General features: G+C 35.8%; 1 protein-coding gene across 3 annotated transcripts in view; it reads right to left on the reverse strand.

Annotated features, from left to right (window-relative positions):
- The window catches only part of LOC143340550 (agrin), a 903,627-nt gene that overhangs the window by 366,629 nt on the left and 511,269 nt on the right, over nt 1-25,729 (reverse strand). For all 3 annotated transcript variants that reach the window (XM_076762655.1, XM_076762656.1, XM_076762654.1), the window contains one exon: nt 3,698-3,907. In XM_076762655.1, the coding sequence (XP_076618770.1) occupies nt 3,698-3,907 (210 nt within the window). The remainder of the gene's footprint in view (nt 1-3,697; nt 3,908-25,729) is intronic.

Here is a 25,729-nt window from a genome sequence, read left to right on the forward strand (position 1 = left end):
CGTGTCTTCCGTTTCGCGCAAAAAATGAGAAAAAAATACGGAAGACCGAAGAACTAGTTTTGCATTGCCACTGACAACTTTTCGAACGCGATGATTTTAATTTTCCATATCGCTCTTGCTGTTTCCTTCGACGAAGAGACGATGCCATTTGCGTCGTTCTATTCTTTCATCCTGATCCAGATTTCTGGATCTCCATTTTTGTAGTATCCTGATTTCTATTCAGCCACCCTTGGGAAAGATTTTAATGGAAGATTTGTTGATTGATGCTTCGTTAAATAGTTATTAACGTTTAAATCCTCTAATCCGTTCAGGAGTTATGATGCTTTAAACATACGTATCAAATTTCAGTGAAACATATCAATGTATGATCAGACATTATATTTTCGGTAACGAATTTTTTTCTCGAAAGTGCGTAGGATTTCGGGGGTATGTCCATTCACCAAAAATGATTGTAATTGACCCCTGTAACTAAAAATAATTTTTCCAGAACAACTTGAAATTTTTTAATTTCGACGAAAAATATGTCCACTTACTGAATTTTTTTCTCGAAACTGAGTAGGATTTCGGGGATATGTCTGTTAACCAAAAATGCTTGCAATTGACCCCTGCAACTAAAAATAATTTTTCCAAGACGATTTGAAATTTTTGTTTTCGTCGAAAAATTTAGGCACGTACCCCCTGTCGATTTTTCTTAAAAATTCGTTTTTAATTTCTAGTAATTTTGTTTGATACCCTACAGAAAAGTTGTCTAATACTTTTTTGTAGGTACCCATGAGCTCTACTTCAGAAAAAAGTTTCATTGAAATATATTCACTATTGTAGGAGTTTTGGCTGTTTGAAAATTGGACCATTTTTATGGGGTTTTACTCATTTTGCGGGGTCAAGGACCAGCTTTTCGAATATTTTTACGATTTGTACATATTCTCCACCAAAATACGCGTAGTTTGCTTTTTTAAACATGAAATCGTCCAATCCGTTCAGAAGTTATGACGTTTTAAAGATTCGCATGAAAATTCGGGCAGATATTTCTGGCCAGAAATTAGATTTTCGGTAAGGAATTTTTTTCTCAAAAGTGCGTAGGATTTCGGGGGTATGTCCATTCACCAAAAATGATTGTAATTGACCCCTGTAACTAAAAATAATTTTTCCAGAACAACTTGAAATTTTTTAATTTCGACGAAAAATATGTCCACATACTGAATTTTTTTCTCGAAACTGAGTAGGATTTCGGGGATATGTCTGTTAACCAAAAATGCTTGCAATTGACCCCTGCAACTAAAAATAATTTTTCCAAGACGATTTGAAATTTTTGTTTTCGTCGAAAAATTTAGGCACGTACCCCCTGTCGATTTTTCTTAAAAATTCATTTTTAATTTCTAGTAATTTTGTTTGATACCCTACAGAAAAGTTGTCTAATACTTTTTTGTAGGTACCCATGAGCTCTACTTCAGAAAAAAGTTTCATTGAAATATATTCACTATTGTAGGAGTTTTGGCTGTTTGAAAATTGGACCATTTTTATGGGGTTTTACTCATTTTGCGGGGTCAAGGACTAGCTTTTCGAATATTTTTACGATTTGTACATATTCTCCACCAAAATACGCGTAGTTTGCTTTTTTAAACATGGAAATCGTCCAATCCGTTCAGAAGTTATGACGTTTTAAAGATTCGCATGAAAATTCGGGCAGATATTTCTGGCCAGAAATTAGATTTTCGGTAAGGAATTTTTTTCTCAAAAGTTCGTAGGATTTCGAGGGTATGTCTATTCACCAAAAATGATTGTAATTGACCCTTGTAACTAAAAATAATTTTTCCAGAACAACTTGAAATTTTTTAATTTCGACGAAAAATATGTCCACTTACTGAATTTTTTTCTCGAAACTGAGTAGGATTTCGGGGATATGTCTGTTAACCAAAAATGCTTGCAATTGACCCCTGCAACTAAAAATAATTTTTCCAAGACGATTTGAAATTTTTTTTTTCGTCGAAAAATTTAGGCACCTACCCCCTGTCGATTTTTCTTAAAAATTCATTTTTAATTTCTAGTAATTTTGTTTGATACCCTACAGAAAAGTTGTCTAATACTTTTTTGTAGGTACCCATGAGCTCTACTTCAGAAAAAAGTTTCATTGAAATATATTCACTATTGTAGGAGTTTTGGCTGTTTGAAAATTGGACCATTTTTATGGGGTTTTACTCATTTTGCGGGGTCAAGGACTAGCTTTTCGAATATTTTTACGATTTGTACATATTCTCCACCAAAATACGCGTAGTTTGCTTTTTTAAACATGGAAATCGTCCAATCCGTTCAGAAGTTATGACGTTTTAAAGATTCGCATGAAAATTCGGGCAGATATTTCTGGCCAGAAATTAGATTTTCGGTAAGGAATTTTTTTCTCAAAAGTGCGTAGGATTTCGAGGGTATGTCTATTCACCAAAAATGATTGTAATTGACCCTTGTAACTAAAAATAATTTTTCCAGAACAACTTGAAATTTTTTAATTTCGACGAAAAATATGTCCACTTACTGAATTTTTTTCTCGAAACTGAGTAGGATTTCGGGGATATGTCTGTTAACCAAAAATGCTTGCAATTGACCCCTGCAACTAAAAATAATTTTTCCAAGACGATTTGAAATTTTTTTTTTCGTCGAAAAATTTAGGCACCTACCCCCTGTCGATTTTTCTTAAAAATTCGTTTTTAATTTCTAGTAATTTTGTTTGATACCCTACAGAAAAGTTGTCTAATACTTTTTTGTAGGTACCCATGAGCTCTACTTCAGAAAAAAGTTTCATTGAAATATATTCACTATTGTAGAAGTTTTGGCTGTTTGAAAATTGGACCATTTCTATAGGGTTTTTCTCGTTTTGCGGAGTCAAGGACCAACTTTTCGAATATTTTTACGATTTGTACATATTCTCCACCAAAATACGCGTAGTTTGCTTTTTTAAACATTAAAATCGTCCAATCCGTTCAGAAGTTATGACGTTTTAAATATTCGCATGAAATTTCAGTGAAAGATATCAATGGTATGGTCAGACATTATATTTTCGGTAAGGAATTTTTTTCTCGAAAGTGCGTAGGATTTCGGGGGTATGTCTATTCACCAAAAGTGATTATATTTGACCCCCGCAACCGAAAATAATTTTTCCAGAATGGTTTGAAGGTTTTTAATAACTTTTTAACGAAGCCTCAATCAACAAATTGCTATTCTTTTGATTTGACAGAATCGCCCATTAAAATTTTTCAAAAGGTAGCCGAACAGCCTGTATATTTAACGTTCAAGTTACATATGAAATCTACATTTATAATTCTTATGATAATAATTCTATGATACAAAATTATGATACATAATTCTTATGATAATAAACATTGTAGAATTTTTAATCTTGCACAAACTTTAAATAACCGATCTGAGTGTTAGTCTTTTCCAATATGCATAAATAGAAATTTTAATAAGAATCGTAATAAAATTAACAAACTTAATTTTCTCGAAAACGTAACCGCGGAAACTAAAAGATCGTTGCTCGATATTTTTGATTAATTTCTTTCGCGTGGAATTCAGCAGCCTGTATATTATTATCGCGATATTAAAAGTATCGATCTCCCGCCTTATTTGAAGTTCCAGTCGGTGAGCACGCTTACTCGAAGGCTCAAAGGGCGCTAGACCTTAGAAAAGTATAAAGAATTGTACTCACCACAGGCGCCCTGGTGCTTCACGCGTGTCGTTTTTCTCTGCTGACAGCTGGCTTGTCGTAGGTGACAGTAGTTAGTGTAGGTCACATTGTCGGAGCCACAGACAGGTTCAGAAGTCAAAGGACAATCGGCGGGACACTGGCACGAAGGTTTTCCGGTCTCCAACACGACGCACGTCGCTCCCCAGGAACAATACGTCTTCTCACAGGGCTCTGAAATGAGAATGGGACTAATTTGTAGAGAATACCTACGTATATTATAGGAACGCATAGTCACATAGCATAACATCGTGAATAAAAGCTCGAGCACTGATTAAATTCTTCTGTTTACACACAGGCTGGAATAATAAGAACTTTGACAACTTCAAATATCACCATAATTATTAGTGACATAACAAATTAATAATGGGAAATAACAAGAAGATTTTATGTCAAAAATAATGCAGAATTCAAATTAAAAGACAAGTACAAGTATGTTTCTTGATTCAGTTATTTTCTCGATGAATCGTTTTGTTCATATCCGCTGCCTGAATTGTTACAGTTATTCGATGTATAACCGATATAAATCGAAGTTCAATCGAGTTTATTCAAATTACAATGAAATAGGAAGATGTTGAATGTAGATCGAATTTTATTGGATTTATATTCTGAACTACGCGTAACCACCGATTTTAAACATTTTTCAATAACTGCATATTGAAATGCAATATTTTGAATAAATTTTCAGGCTCCAAATTTCAGTCGTATTGTTTATCGTAAACAAAAATATGTTCGCTTCGTAACGAAAAAATGCTACTAGAAGGCATGTGTGTTTAAATATCGCGTTAATTCGACAATCGAAAAACGTCAGTTAAACCATCGCGTGATCGAAAGAAAAACGGACCATTTCTTGTACGGTGTTGTTCCTTGTTTACGCGACATTCCAGAGGCTTCTCTGAGGCGTAATACGTTACGGGAACAATACCGCATAGAAAAACTCCGTATTTACATTCGATAACAGTTCCGCGATCGGCCCAGTAACGGTTCCAAGAGAACAGGTGTTACTACGCCGAAACGAAGAGAGGATTCAAAATTAATAAGAGACAGACAGCTTAGACCAGATAGCGCCACGAGATGAAAATTTCCCCTCCCTCGTGGCCACGGTTAAGCAGGTATGTCTCAGGTGGACTCGCTATTTGGTTCTCGACGAGAGCGGACCTCATCGTCGACCTCGTCTGAAGTCGGAGACCGATTCTCGACAAGTTAGTTTTGTCTAACCTGTCGTAGAATCATGTGAACAAAGTTGCTCGGAATTGAGACTGCAGCGGATTTAAATAATCCTGCCCTTGAGTCAAAATATTCCGGCCATACGTTCACATGCAGAAATCGGTCACCGCGACGAACGAACCATTTTGGAAAGAAACAAAATCCAACTGATTTTCTTTCCACTTCGCTCAAAAAGCAACCGATGGCTAAAAAGTACCAAATTTACACTTTTATAGTGATTGGTTACCGCCATCGGTGCTGAATAAACACGTATTGCTGTAATCAGTGGTCGTGTAGAAGTGGAAATGAATCAAAATCAGCGTGATTATCTTTCCAAAGATTTAACCCGCAATCGGTGGCTGAGCATAATCAAATTTACACTAAAATAGTGCTTGATTATCGCCACCGTTGCGACGAAGAACACGGATTGCTGTAATCAGTGGTCGTGTTCGAGAACCGAGAGAATTTCTTGATTCTCTGCTTGGCTATTGCACGGTTCAAAAACCCAATCTATAGGGCAACTTTGTTGCATTCTCCCTGGGTTGGGTTCGTCGTTTTCCAGGGTCGAAACAAAAGTTTGGGATAACACCCGATAGGGGCCTTATTGGCATTCCCTGGGTAAATATCTCGGCTAGTTTCGACCTGCTCGAACGTGGGTTCCAGATCGTCAGTGGGTACGGACACTCGACGTAGAACTACGTTCAAAGGGCACCGTGGTGTTAGAACCTTAATAATCAGTCGCTTCTGCGCAGTTAAGGCTCTGCATCACACCGGTCCCGTACGGACCAGGGAACGGCGAGGGACCGCGGAGTTGACAACCTTTGGAGCCTTACAACCTCCACTTGTTGTCCTCTCCTGCAAAAACCAAGCTTGCAGCAGTGGGAAGATCGAGATTAGAATCTCGTCTTCCCCATCTGCAATTCAACGTTTCCAAAATCTGAAACGTTGAAATAATAATACAGTCCACTAACACAGTTGTGTATCGCTGTGTAAGAATCCCGCTCCTGTTTACCGTAAACGGAAGAAGGAGCGTGTGGATTAGAGCGAGTCAGACAACGCACCGAGCGTTGTCAGGTATTAACCGCCGGATTTCGGTATTTCTTTTGATTACAGAAGACCGAGACGAGAGCCGTAGGGGCCCACGGCGGCGCAGGTTTTTTTTCCCGAGCCATCAGCTCGGGGTTTTTTCCTGCAACTTTTTTAAATAATAAATAAATTCAATTTCAATTTTATTTCCTTCATTTTTTTTGTTTATTTTCAATGTTATTTTTGTTTAAATAAACGGCCTGTGTCCGGTGGACCAGGCGAAGGAAATTTTTAAATGTACAATTCACTTTCCCACACGATTCCAATCCCTCGAAATTCGGACACCCCGTTAAAGGGTGAGAGATCGGGTCAGGGGAGAAAACCCCCCACCTGACCGACTCGCACCTATTTTAACAATGTGGTTTCTCATTAATTACAATTATTAACATTTTCTCGCGATAAACGTGATTTTTTAAAACGTACAAATAATGCTATTTATATATTCGATGAACAGGATAATAGTTGTATCGCTAATTGCATCTTCTAAGACCATTTCTGTCATCTCCCAGCAGTCATTGTATAATAATTACGTCAATACGTAATATTATATGACGTAAAAAAAGTCTCACGTGTTTTGTGTCATATACACATATATATATGAATATAATAACATATAAATAGATATTAATATGTAAAATTTCTTGTTAAGCAAAAATCTAGGTGCATGCATGTAGCTGCAAAGTGCAGTTGCACTTACATGCATTATTCGATAGAGTTTTTTAATTTTCTACAAAAATGTATTTAAACATTTTTGTTTCAGGTAACCAATAAATGAAGTAATATATGAATCTCAAGTCTAAAAATTGCCATTTCTATTTTTTAACAGAAATATTCACCGTCGCGTACGTTTCTATCTTTATCATGTTTGTAAATAGGAATCAGTTTCTGATATCTGACGTTTGCGTTATTCTCAATATTTGCAGATATGATGCAGGTATTACAGAACGTGTACGTAAGGAAATACATGTATTGGAAGATACGGATAGTAATTTCAAAAGTTGAAATTGGAATATCTCTGAAAATAGCAGTTTTCTGGAAGAATATCTCAACCTAGTTTTGCAGTTTACAAAATACTAAATAATGCTTTGAAAAATATAAGATATCGTTGTATAATACAATGTATACGTTTTCATTCCTGAAATACCTCTCTCTTATTGTTTACTCAACAAAATAAGGCTGCATAATCACAACCGATAAGAATAAAAAATACTTATGATAACCTATGATGATTTTTCAAAATCCACATAGTTTTTTATATTATGTGTTCTCGTATCTGAAACCATTTTGAAATTATAGTCCCTTCGGGTTAGGTTAGGAAACACCGATGGATTTATCATTTCTGCTGTCGCGTACACAAAACTTTGTTCATTTGTTTACTATTTTAGCTTTTTAATCTTATCTGAACTGACTTCTTTTAACATTTTACCGACACAATTTCTGAACTCCATCTTTCCATCTCAATCCATCACTCATCGAAAGTTCGAACGTCCTCCTATACTTCTATATAGCACTATAATTTTCTTTCTTCTGAAATTCGCAATTTGCAAACACATGCTTCCACAAGATCCTTTATCCTTCAGCACTTTTCTTAATCCCTATTGGTTGATTTTTCAGACACTCCTGGTAAAAAAACATTTTTAACGAATATTTAATTCAATTACATATAACACAGTCGCCTTTGTTTAAAACAATTTTTTTATATAATGAGCTACAGGGCTCAGAGAAAATAATAAAGGATAAAGGATAGAAGATAGTGGTGTAAATAAATGAATTATGAATTTCAAAAGAAATATGTGGACAAATGTAATTATCATTTTGTTAATTTCGTATGTATATTTCGTGTATTATTAACTTTATTCTAATTGTAGGTTCAGCCCTTAAAATACGCATGAGCTGCAACTTTCATTCTTTGAAAAATAGATTTCTAAATAAATGAGCAGCAAAAAGTTTATTGAAAAAATATTTAAGTTTCAACAAGAGTCATTAAAACCACTTGCAAAGGGTATTCAAAGGGTTGGACAATCGAAGATTATGTTTCGAAACATCGCTACACCTCGCCTCTTACATCCGATTGGGCTAAAGACGATAAACGAAGTTGATGTGATCTTCAAACTACAAAAGATTTGTTTGTTTAGACCAAAAAAAGTTTTCTCTGTTCGAGGCTCGTGCCGTTCAATCGCAAATCCTCTGCTATCGACGTTCTCAGAATACCTTCACGTTGCAATTAACTCTGTCATGGGTTCCCAGAAACGAATGGAATACAATTATTTGTTTCCAGTCGCTCGTTCCAACAAAGTCGCTTCGGCGAAGAGTAACGACTCGTCGGTGTATTAATCCACCCGGCAAAAAATCAACGGACGAAGGGAGTCAATAAGAAATTCATATTCCCCGACCCTTCAGCGGTGCGCTTCAAACGCAAACAGTTTCCCAGTTAACGAGTGTTTCCGTCGGATATCAAAGCACCTTCACGATTCTCCCTCCGTTTCTTCCACGGCCTCGCGGATCCCACCGACGCCCACAAAGATTTTGAATTCACGGTGACTCGTGGAAACTCGGCCGCCTCTTTAAGGGGATAGTCTATTCTACGGGAGTGCAAATTTAGACTTTAACTCCGCCTTTCATTATTTTACAACAAGGGATTAAATAAGTTGGAGCAATTACATAATAACGTATCACAAATGAATCTCAAATTGAAGTGCTTGTTTGTATCCGTAAGCAGACTGCGAATGTTTATGCATTTATGGGAAATTTTAATTCACTACAAACTGTAGAATTAATTTGCGAAAATATAAGAAATACGTAAGATGCGAATTATTGTATTTAAGAGTTGAGATAACCCTGTACGAAGCTTCCATTTCATTGATTCTATTAATAAAAATTTTGAAATTTGTCTAACTTCATTTTTCGTTATCAACGATGATATACAAGGTGTTCGGCCACCCCTGGGAAAAATTTTAACGTGAGATTCTAGAGGCCAAAATAAGAGAAAAATTAAGAATATCAATTTCTTCATCTTCTTCCTTTGAGGCTTCATTAAAAAGTTATTAAAAAATTAAATTGAAAAGTTTCAAATCGTTCTAAAAAAATTATTTTTAGTTACAGAGGTCGTTTATAATCATTTTTTGTGAATAGACATACCCCCGAAATCCTACGCACTTTCGAGAAAAAAATTCCTAAACGAAAATATAATGTATGGCCAGGAATGTACCCCGGAAATTTCATGCGAATCATTAAAACATCATAACTTCTGAACGAATTAGCCGATTTTAATGTTTCAAAATGCAATCAACGCGTATTTTGGTGAGGAATATCTAGAAATTCTAATAATGTTGAAAAAGTTGTTCCTTGATCTCATGAAGTGAGAAAACCCCATAAAACTGGTCCAATTTTCAAACTGCCATAACTCCTACAATAGTGAAAGTACCTCATTGAAATTTAGCACGGAGGTAGAGCTCATGGGTACCCTCAAAAAGGTATTAGACAACTTTTCCGTACAATGTCAAACAAATTAGTTACATATGAAAAACTAATTTTTAAGAAAAATCGACAGTGTACTGAAATTTTTCGACGATAAAAAGAGTATTCAAATAGTTCTGGAAAAATTATTTTTAGTTACAGGGGTCAATTACAATCATTTTTTATGAATAGAAATAATCTCGAAATCCTATCCGCTTTCGAGAACAAAATTCAGTAAGTGGACAAATTTTTCGTCGAAATTAAAAAATTTCATATCATTGTAAAAAAATTATTTTCTGTTGCTGGGGTCAATTGCAATCATTTTTGGTGAATAGACATATCCCCGAAATCCTACGCATTTTCGAGAAAAACATTCGTTACCGAAAATATAATGTCTGACCATATGCTGATATGTTTCACTGAAATTTGATGCGTATCTTTAAAACATCATAACTCCTGAACGGATTAGAGGGTTTTAATGATTCAAAATTCAAGCAATGCGTATTAATGGAGCTCTATTGCCCCAGAAAAATGGATCAAAAAAATACATTGCATGTAAGGTCTATTCGCAGGTTGACGTTCTACAGGCGGAACTTTAAACGTTTGTAACTTTTTAACGAAACCTCAATCGACAAATTAGTATTCTTAATTTTTTTCTTGTTTTGGCCTCTAGAAAAAATAAAAGCCACGGAGTCCCAGGCAAATATGCCTACAAGTGATCGAATAATTTACTTTGCTACGTGGAAAACATGTCAAATTGACACAAGGGACAGATGATGGTTAAAAAAATGCAAAATAAAAGGAAATCGACTTTTCTAGCGGTTTACAGTAGAAGATGTAAAGCGCTGAATTGCCCGATGACTTACGGACGAGAGTATATTCCCATGTGTCCAAAACTTGCATCAAAGACGTGAGCAAAACAAAAAATGTAATTTTTCAAAACTTCCAGGCCGGACTACAGTGTTAACGATCCTCTTTAACGGAGTCCACGAAACATTCTTAAGGGAAACGAAGAGACGTTCGGAAAGTTTCGCGACCTCCTGGTGGGGCGGGGGCGAGAGGAAGTTCCAGAACTGAATTACTGCAGCGTCGCGAGCGGAAATTCGTGTTTCGAAGGCTTTGTAGTTCTTACGCCGCCGGGGACAGTCGATAAGAAAACACCAATTAAAGGGAGTCGCTCGGCGGAAATAATTAGCCCCGGCCGATGATGCTCAGGGAGAAGCGAGGGGAATCCCGTTGGTCGACGCCGAGGACGTCACTCTCCTTTCCCCGACGATGCCCTTTTCCCCTCAGCCCCGGTAACCGAGCTACGCCTTTTTCTTTTTCGTCCTTTTTTTTACGCCGCTCGGCCGTCGAGGAGAGGATTCAAGGAAGCGCAATCAATTTTCCAGGAAAGTTGGCTTCAGCCCGAAGGAAGGCCACCGGGTAACCTCGACGGATAATCCAAACACCGCGGTCATTAATATGGCGGACAAGTTGATCCCCCCGCGGTGAAAAAAAAAAATCGCCAGACTCCTCCTGTAACCTCTCGGGGTCGATCGGTTTCCGTCGGCCGCGTGCCTGTGGCTTTCCTTCTTATCCCGTCGACTACCTCGACGGCCTGAAATCCAGGGTGTGGCCGCCCGACGGTCCGCGATGGCGGCCAAAGAAAGAGGGTGACGAAGTGCCGGTTCTTACCCTTTGACGATTTCCTTTTCTTCGCCGCGAATCGAGAGGAACCCCGCCCGGGATACTCGGGAGATCTGCTCACGGATTTCCCAGGTTTTGCCGTCATCGAGCTGGAGAAATGCCTGCAGGGCGGAGTCGGTTCAAAGCATTCCCATGTAACGTTTCAATGCTGTCCTTTCTTTTTCTAATATTTCAAGGCACGAACGCTGCCGGGGCTGACTCCCGCTGATGCGTGGATTGCGAGCCACTTTCGTTTTACGAGACAAAGATTTATCGATTTCATCTTTTTATCGCGTCTTCCTCGACTCTTAATCTCTCGAAGATACGTTAGTCAAATATCGCTTGCAACTCCTCGCACGTCATTGTTTCTATATGCTAGTTGGATGTTTGACTATTTTGATTGATGACTTTTGTTTCTGATGTTTTTGGGTCTGACCTACAATCCCTTCTTACATATTTCTAACCCTCGCTGATTGGTCCTTATTAAATGTGACGTCTTGCTGTATGGACTATGTGAGTAAGCGAGGTAGCAGGAAAAAAGAAAAGGAAAGGAGAGAGAAGCATTTTGGTCAGTCGAAGAGGGTATGTATTGAAATAGGTGGTCGGTCGAGTACTTGTGAGAAAGACAACTGGAGCGTAGCCCTCTGGTGGCGAGTATCGGAATTGTCACCATACTAAATATTTGTGATTACCAATCAGCGAACTTGGGTTAGTGTAAGCACTCTTCTTCCAGTTCTTAGGTTCGTTGTAGAGGTGTGTCTTAGTGTGTTCTGTGGGGGTGGTGGTACTAGTTGACATTGAGAAATTCCTCCAAATATTGACTGTTGATATCGTTACCCTTACAGCTACCTTTCAGGAGTGTCTACTTTATGACACGTCTTGGACTATTGCGAATGAGAATAGCGACTTTATAGATATAGGAGCTATAAACTGCACTTACTCTCGTTAGGACATGACTTGATGACTTAATTACATGCTAAACGTAAACGAAAATTCTTAATCTCAGTATAAATTATACTGTCGATATTATTTGGAAGTCGCTGAGAATGGTGCATCGATGTGAAAAGAAAAAATAACAATCACCTTAACATATTAATGTCAGATGATACGAAAATACGTTATTGAGATTTGCATGATATAAATTTATCTTGATATAAATTTTTAAAAACTATAAATGGATCAAGTTTTCTACATAGATACCAAAATAGAATTTTCACGAATTGAAACAATTGTATATATTTTCAACTCTGTTTTATCTCTTGATTATTGGCACATCATTTTGTATATAAATATGTGTAAATATTGTAAAATTCATCTACATCTTGACAATTGTTTTCAAGTATGTCATACAAAAAAGAAATACTAACTATGACATGTTATTGTAAAACTTAAATTGTTTATTTTTAATTGAAGCTGAAAACCTCTGTAATTGCATTTTGAGGAATGTAGATTATAATTTAGCTGATGTAGATTAAAGGAATTCAAGTAATTTAATTGTAGTGTATCCAACACAGAACATAATTCAATCCGGGTTTAGTACTTCAATTGCAAACTCTAGCTTTAGAATATTCTAGAACTATTTCTGCAAACCAAAATGGAAATTTTATAGAACGGAACATGTTGCAAAAATTAGATTAATGTAATGTTTCTGATCCAAATATATCACTCACATTCAAGAAAATTGTAGCTTTCTAACAGTCCTTATTCTTAACATTTCTTTTTTAAGTGTTTAGTCCCTTCTGATTATTGACTTTACTAATAAGTGTTTCCGTTTGTGGAATATCACGATGAAAATTATTCTCATGCCAACGAAGTTCAAACGAACTTGTTTTTCGAAGTTGTCAACAAGTGTAGCAACTTTCAAAACAGAAATAATTGGATACTGTTTCGTTTCTCGAATATTTACATTCTCTTCGTTAATTTCTCCAGCAACTCAGAACAAACTTCATCCCGAAAGACTCCAGTAATTTTTAATTGTTCGTTATGTAGCAAATGGTAAACTTACTTCTTTTTAACAATTGTGCAATTTTACCGCAGTTTCTATTTTTGCAATGCTTATTTCTGACGTCGTTGGCCACTATTGATGTTATAATCTTTTTATATTACAATTTACATTACTAATATTATCAAGAAATGTTCTAGAAGTTTACACTATCAGATACTCTCCAAATTTGGCACATAAAATGTGATATTCCGTCTCAATTTCTTTACAAAATTATCGACTTTGAGCGGAGACTCAACCCAGACGCAATCGTAGTTATAGCACGAAAATGTTTATTTCAGCGAAGCCACGGTAATTACGTATTTTTTTTTTTTTTTACGAGTACCATCAACATCGAATTCCACGACCTTATTGCACATCCAACTACCGTTTGCCCGGGAAATCTGTCGGTTTAAAGTGCTTCCCGAAATATCAGTGGAAGTAAAACGTTTCAAGTCCGTCCAGCCCCCCTCCCATCCCGAGGCAGTATCGCGGGAAAATATTTGCAGATTTCCCGAAAACATTTTCTACCGAGCAGAGGGATCCTGTCGGGCACGGCTGAAACGCGTACACCGGGATTTTAATTGGAACCTCGCAGTTTCTCCAATCGATGCAAATGGCAAGTGTAACGCAATTGCGCCAATTTTTTCCGATTAACCTGGGAACAAATCATTGGCGCGATAAATGCGTTTCACTCTCGCCGATTTTATTGTTAAAAGAACTCGTTCGTGCGCACGCGATCCGATGAACTTTATCGAGAATTGATTTCCTGTCGCCGAACGGTCTATACTGTGTCCTCCTTCAATATACTCTTCATTGTAACAGCCTCTTTCGCCTATACGATACTCGTTGAAAGGAAGATTAGTTTCTTGGTTAAACATTCGATCCCACTTTTCAATTAATATTTTTCGACGCTGACCTGAAATCTTTTGCAATATTGCTTCATAGGGGAATACATGAATTTTTTAAGCAATAAAAACTGTACGTTTACTTTAAAAATGTATGTACTTTAAACATTCGTTTCCATGTCTAAGTTTGTGTGTCACCTTTATGGAAAATTAATCTCAAAAATCTATTTTAATTTCTTAATTTAAGAAAGTTAAACTCTCAACTCTGTGCCCAACGAAATTGATCCTTTTATTCTGAAATCTAATGATACACAAAAAATAAATGTATGAACTCGACACTCTTACTTTGTAAGGTAACTTCAGTTACTTAAACTTGCTTTTCAATGTAACAAAATTGCACGTTTTGTTCTAAAATCTAGATACAGGAATAATGAACAGATGAATATAGAGACACTCTTACTTTTTTTCCTAAACTAAATCAAACACTTAGAATCGCCATTTTCTAGGGTGGAACCAAAACTCTATCACTTTGGGACACATCTTATAACTCGATATATTATTATAATTAAGGTACAGATTCATTTTTCCGAAGCGACTTTGTCTCATTTTCTTTCATTTACTCATTTTAACCTCATTATTAATTTTATAACGCTCGTGTAAAATTAAAATAAATATGTAATAAACAGAATTGTACGAGGAAGCAAATTTTGAAGATAAATATAAAATCGAAGGATTTTTCAGATTAGAAAGATTTTACATGGAAAATATTGCAGAAAGGTTGAAATTGGTGTTAACGAAAAGATTCTAAAAAAGAATTCTAAACAAGAACGAATATTTTAAATTGTTCGCTAACATTTTAGTAAAATCCATGACATACGATATGAGTTACGTTTCCTTCATAGTGAAATGAATAAATAAGTGTTGGTTTCATTTTATAATTTACATCGCTTCACAGTGTTAATTCGTTTTTATTCTACGTTCCTTAATAGGGTATTCTAGTCTGAACCTTTGAAAAATTCGATTGCCTAGACTCTTAAAATTGACGAAGTTATGGCTGTTTACAGACGTGATGGTCAACGTAAACTTTAAAAGCGTTTTCTTCAAGAATATCTTTATCAGAACGGTGGCCATATCTCAAAATCTATTTGGCCAATTGGCTCAATATTCTAGATGCATATTCAGATAATTTCTTTTTATTATACCTTTTTTTAAGTGTCTGGAGCTCATATCGTGGTTGAACTCGTACAAAATTACACAAAAGGAGTATTAATTTCCAAACAATTATTCGCGACACGTGTACGGAGTTAGTAATTATTATAATTAAAGGTGTGACGAGATTTCCTTGTATCAACTTCGAGACTTTTGGTTGCCTATCGTTTCCCTAGGATTGTTTTGTCGGGACACAGCTCCCTGATACGGAAGCTGCTCGGTACGTTCGGAAATTAATTGGCGCGGACCGTTTGGTTTCGCTGGAATTCGTTTACGTTCAACGACACGACGCTGATCCTCGGCCGGCTTCTTCGAACGGTAGATATTCCGGGAATGGGGTTAGCTCCTTTCTTGCCATACACGTTGATGATATCGCCGCGGTACAATCCATATTTCACGTAGTTTATAACGGCAGTGAAGGGGCGCTTTACTACGTTACGGCAAACAGCTCCACGTTAAATACTGACGTGCCCGCTTATAGTCAGCCAGTAGTAAGGGTCAACGCTCCGCGTATTCGACCCTGTCTTACTCTATGCTTGCGATAACACTGGGCTATTTTTACGATCTTCCTTTAATTCTTCATGTTGCTAGAATTTCGGTAGTTTTTAAACGGACAGGATGAACAAATTAAACTGTTTTCTTGTTTTTAAATGTAATTTTCGAATTTTTTGGGGATCAAACAAACTATAGAAGTTGCTGTATTTAAAAGAAAAAATAATCTTCGAAAATTACTTTAAAAAATTCATAATGTTCCAAATGTCATTATTTTCTTACAAACCACTCCTGAGATAAAAACAAAACAGACGTCACCACAATTTCATTTATATGAGTGACAGTATTAAATTTCATAATTTTCAAATGAACCATATCCATATTGTGTGTTTTCTATTAAATTACAAATTTTATCTTCGTCAACTTCAGAATATCGAACGGTACTAATTTATAGGACCACCTGATATTTTCAGAACTTTGGAAAACAGTTTGTATCAAAGTATATTTATTTATGACGAAACTCATCGTATTATTAAACTCATAATAGTGGATTCGACCTCCTCGGTAAATAACAATCAAAATTTAACCTGTTTTCTTATTTTTAAAGGCAATTCTCTGCTGCGCGACTTTTTGGGGGATCTAACAAACTATAGAAGTTGCTGCATTTGAAAAAGAAATGATCTTTATGTCGAACTCCTTTTCAATATTTTGAGAACTAGTTTAAAAAATTCAGAATATTCCAAATTTAATTACTTTTTTATAAACCACTTCAGTAGTAAGGGTCAACGCTTTCTACGAGTCTCACACGTGATAATCAATTTTAGTTAGCTTTGGTCCGAATACCTAACCACGAGTCTCACACGTGATAATTAGCTTTGGTCCAAATACCTAACCACAAGTCTCACACGTGATAATCAGTTTTGGTCCAAATACCTGACCACGAGTCTCACACGTGGTTATAAGGCAAAGGGTTAATATATTTGTGAGAAACCAAGTCGTCGAGTCCTAACCAATAGCGCCACATTTCCACTGTTATATACTATAACTGGCGTGAAAGTAAACCAGCGTGTGGTCTCTGGTCGCCTACAGCGGGAATCCAGCTAAGAACCCTTAAATAAACTTCAGTCTGGACGGTAATGCGTTCCAGAATATCTGGTATATAGTCGACGTGCTCTAAATATCTACGCTTATTTACTCTGAAGTTTGTTCGATTACGATTGAGCCAATAATACCGGCGAATGCACACACGGACCGTGCTTAATTTCAATATTCATCGACTATCATTGCGCCGGACGGTCGATGTAGTTAATCAATAGCAAATACCAGCGAACGAGCCTCATAAATTTTTCGGTTTGCTTTGATGTCCACCAAGCGACATGTCGTTGTGCACGACCAGGGACCAACCGATGTGCAATGACCATTCGACCGTGGCGTTTACGAAGAGAGGACCAACGGTCAATTCGAAGGCAGTTCTCCGTGAAATGCATCGAAAGTCCAACGTGCTCGATGACTTTCTACCCGAAATGTCAATCGTCTCTACTAAAACGATGACGAATCAATGCACGAACGATGCTGTGCCTATTACAGTGCGCGAATGCTCGAAAGAGCGACAATCGAAGATGGGGAACACGGTGCAAAGAATGCATAATAATTTTGTTCGTAACAGCACGTTTCTCCGTGCAACGACGCGGAGAGCATTTCCAACAATTTCCGCGTTAATTGCGTAAACGAAGGTTCGCACAATGAATCACGGAGAATGAAGAGTACGCAATGAGTGCCTCGTTCTGTTCGTTCCATGGAAATATTGTTGAAATTATTTGTTTCGAACGAAGAATTCGTGTTTATCGAATCGAAGACTTCCAGCTAGTTTTAAACAGATCGAACTACATGTCTTCAGACGAATGTGTACTTCAGAATTTTCGATATGCAAGGATAATGTTTTCGAAGAATTGTTTTCAAAGCTGTCACTTAAGGATACAATTTTATTTTGAAAAGATAATATATCTAAATTATATAAGGTGATTTCTGGTAACGATCAAACTAATAGTTCTTAGTGAAAGTTGCAAACTCTATATAAGATATACTCTCCAAAGTGTATCAGTATACTTTTTTTTTTAAATGGAACAGTATGAAATATTCTCCAGTTTACGTATTATTAAATCATTTTTAATATTCTTTAGCTCGTTGCTACACATATGCTCAAATTTTCAATAAGAAAAACAGTAAAATGGATCGCCCTATTAGTAGGTTAATCTGCTCTTTGAACTCCATTCTTTTTAATCGCGATCGTTTATTTTCACCGTTAGGCCGCGATGTTGTGCACGGCGATAAGTAGTAACGATCGTATTCCTTTCCATGTTTCGCGTTATCACAATTTCCCCAGATCTCACGGTGAAATGTGACCGAGAAACGAAGACGGTGTCGCGAACGAGCTCATTCGACGATCGACGGTCTTTAACGGCGGCCATTACCCATACGACACGGACGTCTTGTGTATCGTCCTTTACGATCGTTTTAAAGTACCGGTATGTTCGTATAATGCCGACAGTGCATATAACTGGCCACCTCGTATCGCGATAAGGATGTGGTAGATAACGGTGTGTAAGGGCGGTTTCCGAGGTACCCTTACAGCTGAGATTTTACTGCTTGATAACGTGCTAATTCCCCCAAGGTTGCATATATTTCGTCTACACGCCATTAGCAGCGGCGTTTAATTAAATAACATTTTCGCGAGAAATTAGTAAATGTCGCGCGTCAGGCTGCGTTAATGACGTAAATAAGCATTATTGTCGAAACGTTCGTTCATTAACAACGGAACAATTTACCGAGGGCTTTGACGAAGATTATTCTTGATATTCGTGTACTCCAGAATTATCATACGCGACGGTGATAAATAAAATTGTAACGTATACAAACAAAATAAATTATTTCATTTCCTTGCTAGTAGTTCTATGTTGCAGATATATAAAATGTAATAAAAATCTGATTAAAATTTGTTGCATTATTGGTAATAGTCACTTTTTATTTTTACGAGTTATGGAAAGTACACGTTTCTCGTTAAAAATTAAAATTCTGCAGTGGCGTCTCTTATTAATTTTGTAGCTCGTCAAAATTCTTTCGTTGTAATGCGATTTTCGAACAGTCGAAAACTTTCTCGTCCCCATGGCCCTTCAAACTTATTCACTTCGTCGATGTTACGTAGTCTTACATAGTACCTATCTAATCACATCACAAATAGATAGTTTCCAACCACATCTCTACAATACTAATTCATTCGTGGAGATATGTCAATTAAATGAACAATTTATAGTCGAGTTTTATCGTTCACACGTCGTACAATCAATAGAAATTGCTGAAACTTCTTTGGATATACAGCGTCAAAATAAATATCAAAATAAACATAGAAGGAAGCATAAATAATAATAGTTGATACATTGATCTGATAGAGGATGAAACGCCCTTTAAAATGAGTGTTCATTCAAGTCGATAACATGATTAGTTCTGGAGATATAAGGATTCAAAGTGTTTGTTTACGTTTCAGTGAGGTCAATGAACTTTCACTACTGCCTTCATAAGGTCGTTGACCGCACATGCTCGTAGTAAATAGTATACACTACGTCAATCAATCACGTTTGTGTGTGAGACCTAAACGGAGACAGAGATAGTCGAATTAAAAAAATGATCCCTTTACATAAATTACGATATCTCCAAATCGGAAAGTCGGATCGCCAAAAACCAAAAAATTTTTAATACTCGTTCGCAGACTGTTCTACGATACTGGAAACTGAAGATTCTTTCTTTTCATGTTTGCTATATATTTCTTTTTATATCGGAAGCTAACCAGAATTTGATACTAAATTTTGTCCGGTTTTTTACAAAAAAATATAAATCGTTTAATCCATCATCTGACCGATCGTGGCAGGTAAGACAGACTACATATTTTTCTCATAAAACAAACAATAAGAGACGAATACATAGAAGTGAATATTGTAAAATTCATTGTACGTATACTATAAAAAATGTCATGAAATTAAATGGCGCTAAAATAACATTATACGTTAGAAATTCTGAACGAAATTTAAAAAACAGTAATTTTATCAGTCGTGGTAGGTTTAGTGTTAAGAATGTTTCCTATTGAAGTGGAGCTTAGAAACAACTATTATAAATATTGTCTACAATATATCTATCTTGAAACTGGCAAAATATAATAATCGAAAGACAAATAAAAAATGGCACGTGGAGTACTTTTTTCAATTGCATACAGTTTTATATTCTGCGCCTCTCATCCAATAATGCGATGCTTTTAATTTCATACCCTTAATGCGCGTTTCTTGCTTCGCGTCTGTCCTCTTTCCTATTTAAGCGTGGCAGCGATTCACACATTCTAGCGCGTTTCCTTCGCAGACGTTGATGCGTCCCCGACAGCCCCGAAGTACATAAATTATATTCTGATTCCCCAAAAGGGAACGCGTTCCTGGCGTTTCGAACGCTAACAGGGAAATTTTGGAATTCAGAGAGCGAGCACAGTCTCGTGATTCGATGTCGCGTTGAACGCTTCATGGAGCTTCGATTACTGATGAAACAAGCGGAGATTGATCCAGCCAGGACGTAACATTACTTGTACCGATAGCGCCTACGAATGTTCGCTGAATGCGGCCCGAGCATCTCATTAATATTACTGATAGCGACACGTTGAACATACAAACAATTCGGTTCCTGTAAAATTTGATTAAAATTTATCGCATTAGTCTTATTTACCTTCTATTCAGACAAAGTTTGCTGGATCAAACGATCGCATAAACATCGACAGAACTTACGCAACAGCTTAATACGATTGCAATGTATAGAAATTCCTTTCTTCGTTCGAGAAAAATTTATTCCATATAAAATGACATTCCCAACCTATCTTTACAGATATCTTCCACAATCGTGATATTAATTTTGTGTCAGATTGTAATACTGATTTTCACCTTCTTTGGTACAATTGTTTTATCAACTTTTTGCTTTTCCGTTCCTATTTATTAATTGAAGTTGTTAAATAAAAAAAATAAATAAAACTTAACACATGTTTATTTCAACCAAACCGAGTATTATATATAAAAAATTGTAATTTGCTTACTTTCTTCAATTTTATGTTAATTATAACACTAATTTGTTGGTAAGAAAACTTATTTTCGTATGTATTAAACAATTTTACGACGTAGGAAAAAATTATTAAGCTTCATTGCATCGTTTAATGTTTACTTTTTTCTAAACATACACTGATATTATGTTTACACCTTGAACAATAACTACAATCGATAGAAAATGTTAGTATCGTATATAAAGCTTGCCAAGAATAAACACCCCTCAAAGTTTCACAATTATGATTCACGATACACTATACGATACAGTATCGAGTCAGAATATAGACTTATGGTAGGAAATAGAACTGTAAACGGATGAGACCAATATCTGTCTTTGTTTAAACATAAATTTACATTACATCTGCAGTACCACAGCTTTGAATATAATCGGGTATACACTAAATATTCGTCTAACGGTGATTTCGAATTTAATTAGAAAGTGCTTGTACGCGTGTAACGAGAAGGAGTTTGGAATTTCAGACGACAATTTTTTTCACTTAATATTCGCCGTTAGTAATGAATTCAACATTCGGTTGAACACTGGGTTTCACGTGACGGAACGCGACCCGGATTTTTGCGTAATTACTGTCAACTTTCGCGTCGCGTGGCGCGAGAGCAGCATACAGCCAACAAAAAGAAGCAAGAAAAAGACGATCGCGTGAAAGGAGCCATCCTTCTGGCGGTTCGATTCAAGGCCGTGTCGGTTTCTTGCGGCTGGCTCACGCTTTCCCGGAAACTCGATCATCCGTCATGATCCGTCTTCCTCGTTTATCGAATGGCGCGGCCACGTTACTTCGGGGAAGTCGTCGGGATCGCGTACAACATGGACGTGCTCCGGAAAAGTAGTAACCATCACGATAGATGCGCCTACACGGAGCGCTTGCAACCATTATTCGGCGATGTTAATTCACTAGTGTCATGCAATTTGTTCGAAAGAAGCTAATGGTCTTTGGGAACTCGGCGATCTGAACTTTGCTCGATCCAAATGCTATTTATTTAAACCAAAAATCCCAGCCTCTCTAACGAAAATAAAGAATAGTTACACGATAATAATTATTTTCTTGACTAAAACGTTTTCAATTAAAAATTACGATTGCAAGTGACCATTGTCGACGAGATTTTATTTTTGTTAATCGTAAAAGTTATTGTGATCCATTTTACTTTACTTTTCCCTATTATGATCCGTTTCATAATCTTGATACTAGTTTTTAGTAATTTGAACCAAAGATTATACTATTGGCAATAATAAAACATGAATCACAATGGTTATTGTGTAATCAAAAAATTAAGAAATTGACAGTTTTTAGTCATGTTGCTTTTGGAAGAATTTGTAAGTCAGCTTAAGTAATGAACAACTTTTCATTAATTATTTTTTCGATTAACTATCATAAAGGACCAAATACATAGAGTTGTATATGTTATTACTTTAAATTTGTTTAAAATAAGTTACATTTACTCTATTTGAAGAAACATGCAAATATTATATAATTATTGAGAATGTAATAAACTTATCTAAACAGAGCTCAGAATATAAATTATGTAGAAAGAGATTACATTATACGAAATAATAAATTGACTGTACTACAGAATGTAATAATAAAGTAAAACGAATTTCGTTCATTGCACCTTTGAAATTCAACAAAGAAAGGAAGACACTCCATTATTAAGAACAGGTATAAAGTATTGCGATGAATATGATTTACTCATGGTATACAGAACGTTATAAATGCACTAATAATGATATAAGAAGTCGCGATGAACCAAGATAGCACGAAAGTAATTTACTTTCTTCCATTGTTGAAACGCATTCATAAGATTCAACAAAGGGACGAAGGAAATTAAAATATTTAAATGGATGTTCGTTTAACACCTCATTTAAATATGTATGACGCCACGTTATCGTTAAAGTTGCTTCACAACAGTACAGAATGGGATAGGAATGGTTAGATAACCAAGCAGGTCATTCAGTGCATACGAATAAATTAGAAACTTGGAATAAAATTTCTTCGAACGAAGCTTTGTTTTTGAACAGACACAAACGAGTTGGCTGACGTGTCTGACCAAACTCGCCAATTCTACTTGCGTTGATGTCTGGAAACATCGATAGAAATATTATTGTTTTTGGTAATGTAATTATTTTTTAATAAATTAGAGACAGTTGAAATAGATAATTTCAACCACTCACTGGATGAAAATAGATTCTCAATCTACTGTATGTCAAATCAATAAGTCTAAAGCATGTGTAAAAAAAGTGAAGCATTTTTTATGGATAGCAATTTACTAATGGTTGTACATGTGTAAGTAATAAGAAGATTTTTTAGTAAAAATATCAATGGTTATTAAACTGAATGTCTGAAAGACGAATTTATAAATAGTTTCAGTTCCTGTGACATAATTTTGAAGGCATAACGCTATAGAAGCTAATTTATATTGAAAAACGTGGTCTGCGAATAAACAGTTAGTTAGATTTATAAAGATGAAGGAGTTGTGTTAAAAGTGTAAATAAAAATTCTTCTCTGAAGAAGACCGTAATATAGTGATTAATTTCCATAATATCGAGACGTTGAATAGACATTACATTCGATATTTTCAGTATCCACACAATGTGTGTTAAACCACAAATGAAGTCTAAACTAACGGTAGTTAACGGTAGTTGCAAACGCAAATATGAAAGTCTAAGTAAACAGAAATTTGCAAATTACTCGCTATCAAGATATGCACCTCGCCATTTTCTGAGCCAAATTCATCGAATTTTAATTATAGACACTGTACCTTAACTGATATCTCAAGCAATCAAACTATCAACAACTTATATATGAAAGGAGTGAAATATTTATATAACTTAATTCCAAAATAAAATGTATATTGAAAAGAAGTGAAACGTCCTTCAATATAGTTGGACAACACAATTCCAGAATCGAATTTAATATTGTGTTTAGTAATGTAAAATTTTATTCTACAATCTACGTTCAAATATTACATCTGGAACATCAAGATTTAAGAACAAAGAGAAATTCTAAAAATATATACCAAAATTATCGTAGAAAAACACTTTGTTCTACGATACGTATAAAAGTACGAAGACCTCAACATAGAAAATGAAAAACTATATTAAATGTGAAATTAATTAGTATACTAAATTGTGAAATTTGCACCTACGTTTACATGGAATATTTTGTTTGCCTTTTAAATATTTTATTCGCCAGTTCAAACTTCGCTTTCAAATTTGGAATAGTCTCTATGTAATCACAGTCATCTACTATTTTTTTATTTCATTTTTCAAAATGCAGAATGCGAATAAAATTCTGCACATGTTTGGGCATGCGTAGGCATCACACACACGAACGATATCTGGATATAAGCAAATTTTAAGCAAATTTATAAGCAAACAGACGAGTTCGTGGCTGTGCAAAGATTCTACAATTTTTTGTTGATTGTTTTCCACACTCGATACTACGTGCTTATTTAATACGCATTGTGGCGTTCAAAATATTTTCCTGCACGTATCATTGATAACAAACAATAAGAGAATTCATTTTGTTTTAATTTTGAGAGCAAACTTCACTCGTTAAACAACGAACCAACGAAGAAATCGAATTTCTCATTTATATATTTTCTCATTTAATAATCCCTTTCGTTTGCGTGGAGTGCCATGGAGATGAACAAAAGCTTACGTAAATAATAAAAAAACGAAAAATACAGACGTGTTGCGATTTTGTTTGTAACATTTATAATTCAAAATATAATCCAAACCACCGAATTTATCTCCGTTTGCTAAATTCTGTAATACTTTTATTACTGGCACAGAAGAATTTAGGTACACAAAACCACATTACTGTGAATTAATGTCAGTGTTCTGTTGTATGGCCAGGGATGAAAGCAAGAAAAAATTTGACAACTAGTTACGAATTAATGATCCGAGTTAGATCTATCTTTCCTTATTTAGTATCATATTATTATAATGCAGATATCAGTTATTTTCTTCTTTCTTATTTAATAAAGAAAAATTTCTTTATAATCTACACTGGAAAATAATATCTTTTAAAATACTTGTTTACCTGAGAAGTTCTTATAACACAGTCAATACTGTTTAAATTCCCTAGAGATACTCTTTAAGGTGTTTTTCTCGATAACGGAAAATTATGCAAAAATATTTTATTCCACCCCAACTTATGTTCCCATAAAGAACGGTCCCATTTTTGATTGTGTTACGATCAATTAAGACATCCTATGTAAAAAGTATCAATTTATATATCATAAAATAACAATGATGTTGGAATTGCAATCACGATTCTCAATTTTCAAATCAACCGCCATGTTATCACTTTGCGCCTCAAGAGATGGCGCTAAATAAGCATCCAAATTAAAATGGAGTCCTCTAACTTAAAAATACACGTTATACATTTACGTGGACCTAATTTTTGTGCAATAACATATTTCGTTATGCCTTTAACTTTAATAAAATTTAGTTCGTGTTTAAAACATGAAGTTTCTTTTCCTTAGTCCACCGAAAGATTTCAATGATCTAATTTTTAGAGTTCCAAACTAGACCGACTTAATTGTAACACAGGTGTAAGCGAACGTAATCGTTTAGACCGTAACTTTCTTTGAGATTCCCGTCCCGATAATCCTTAAACGTCCCCGTGCACTTGCCGGCGAGGCTCTAATTGGCAAGTTGCAAGAAGCATCGAGCCGGAGCGGAAAATCCAATAACAGTGGAAGGCGACATTCCTCCACGGTTCATTAACCGGGACAATTATTATCCGATTGTTGAAAGGGCAAACTCGATCCTGGCGCGGATTCCCTAGTTGGCAGCGCGAGTATAATTATTCCTCCGTGCCGGTTGATTAGTCACGGCGAGCTTGCGTAGACCCCCCCCCCCCCCTTGCGTTTAGCTTCTCAGCGCGATCTAAGTACGTCCCCA

The sequence above is a fragment of the Colletes latitarsis genome, chromosome 3 (assembly GCF_051014445.1).
Source record: "Colletes latitarsis isolate SP2378_abdomen chromosome 3, iyColLati1, whole genome shotgun sequence".
Taxonomy (NCBI): domain Eukaryota; kingdom Metazoa; phylum Arthropoda; class Insecta; order Hymenoptera; family Colletidae; genus Colletes; species Colletes latitarsis.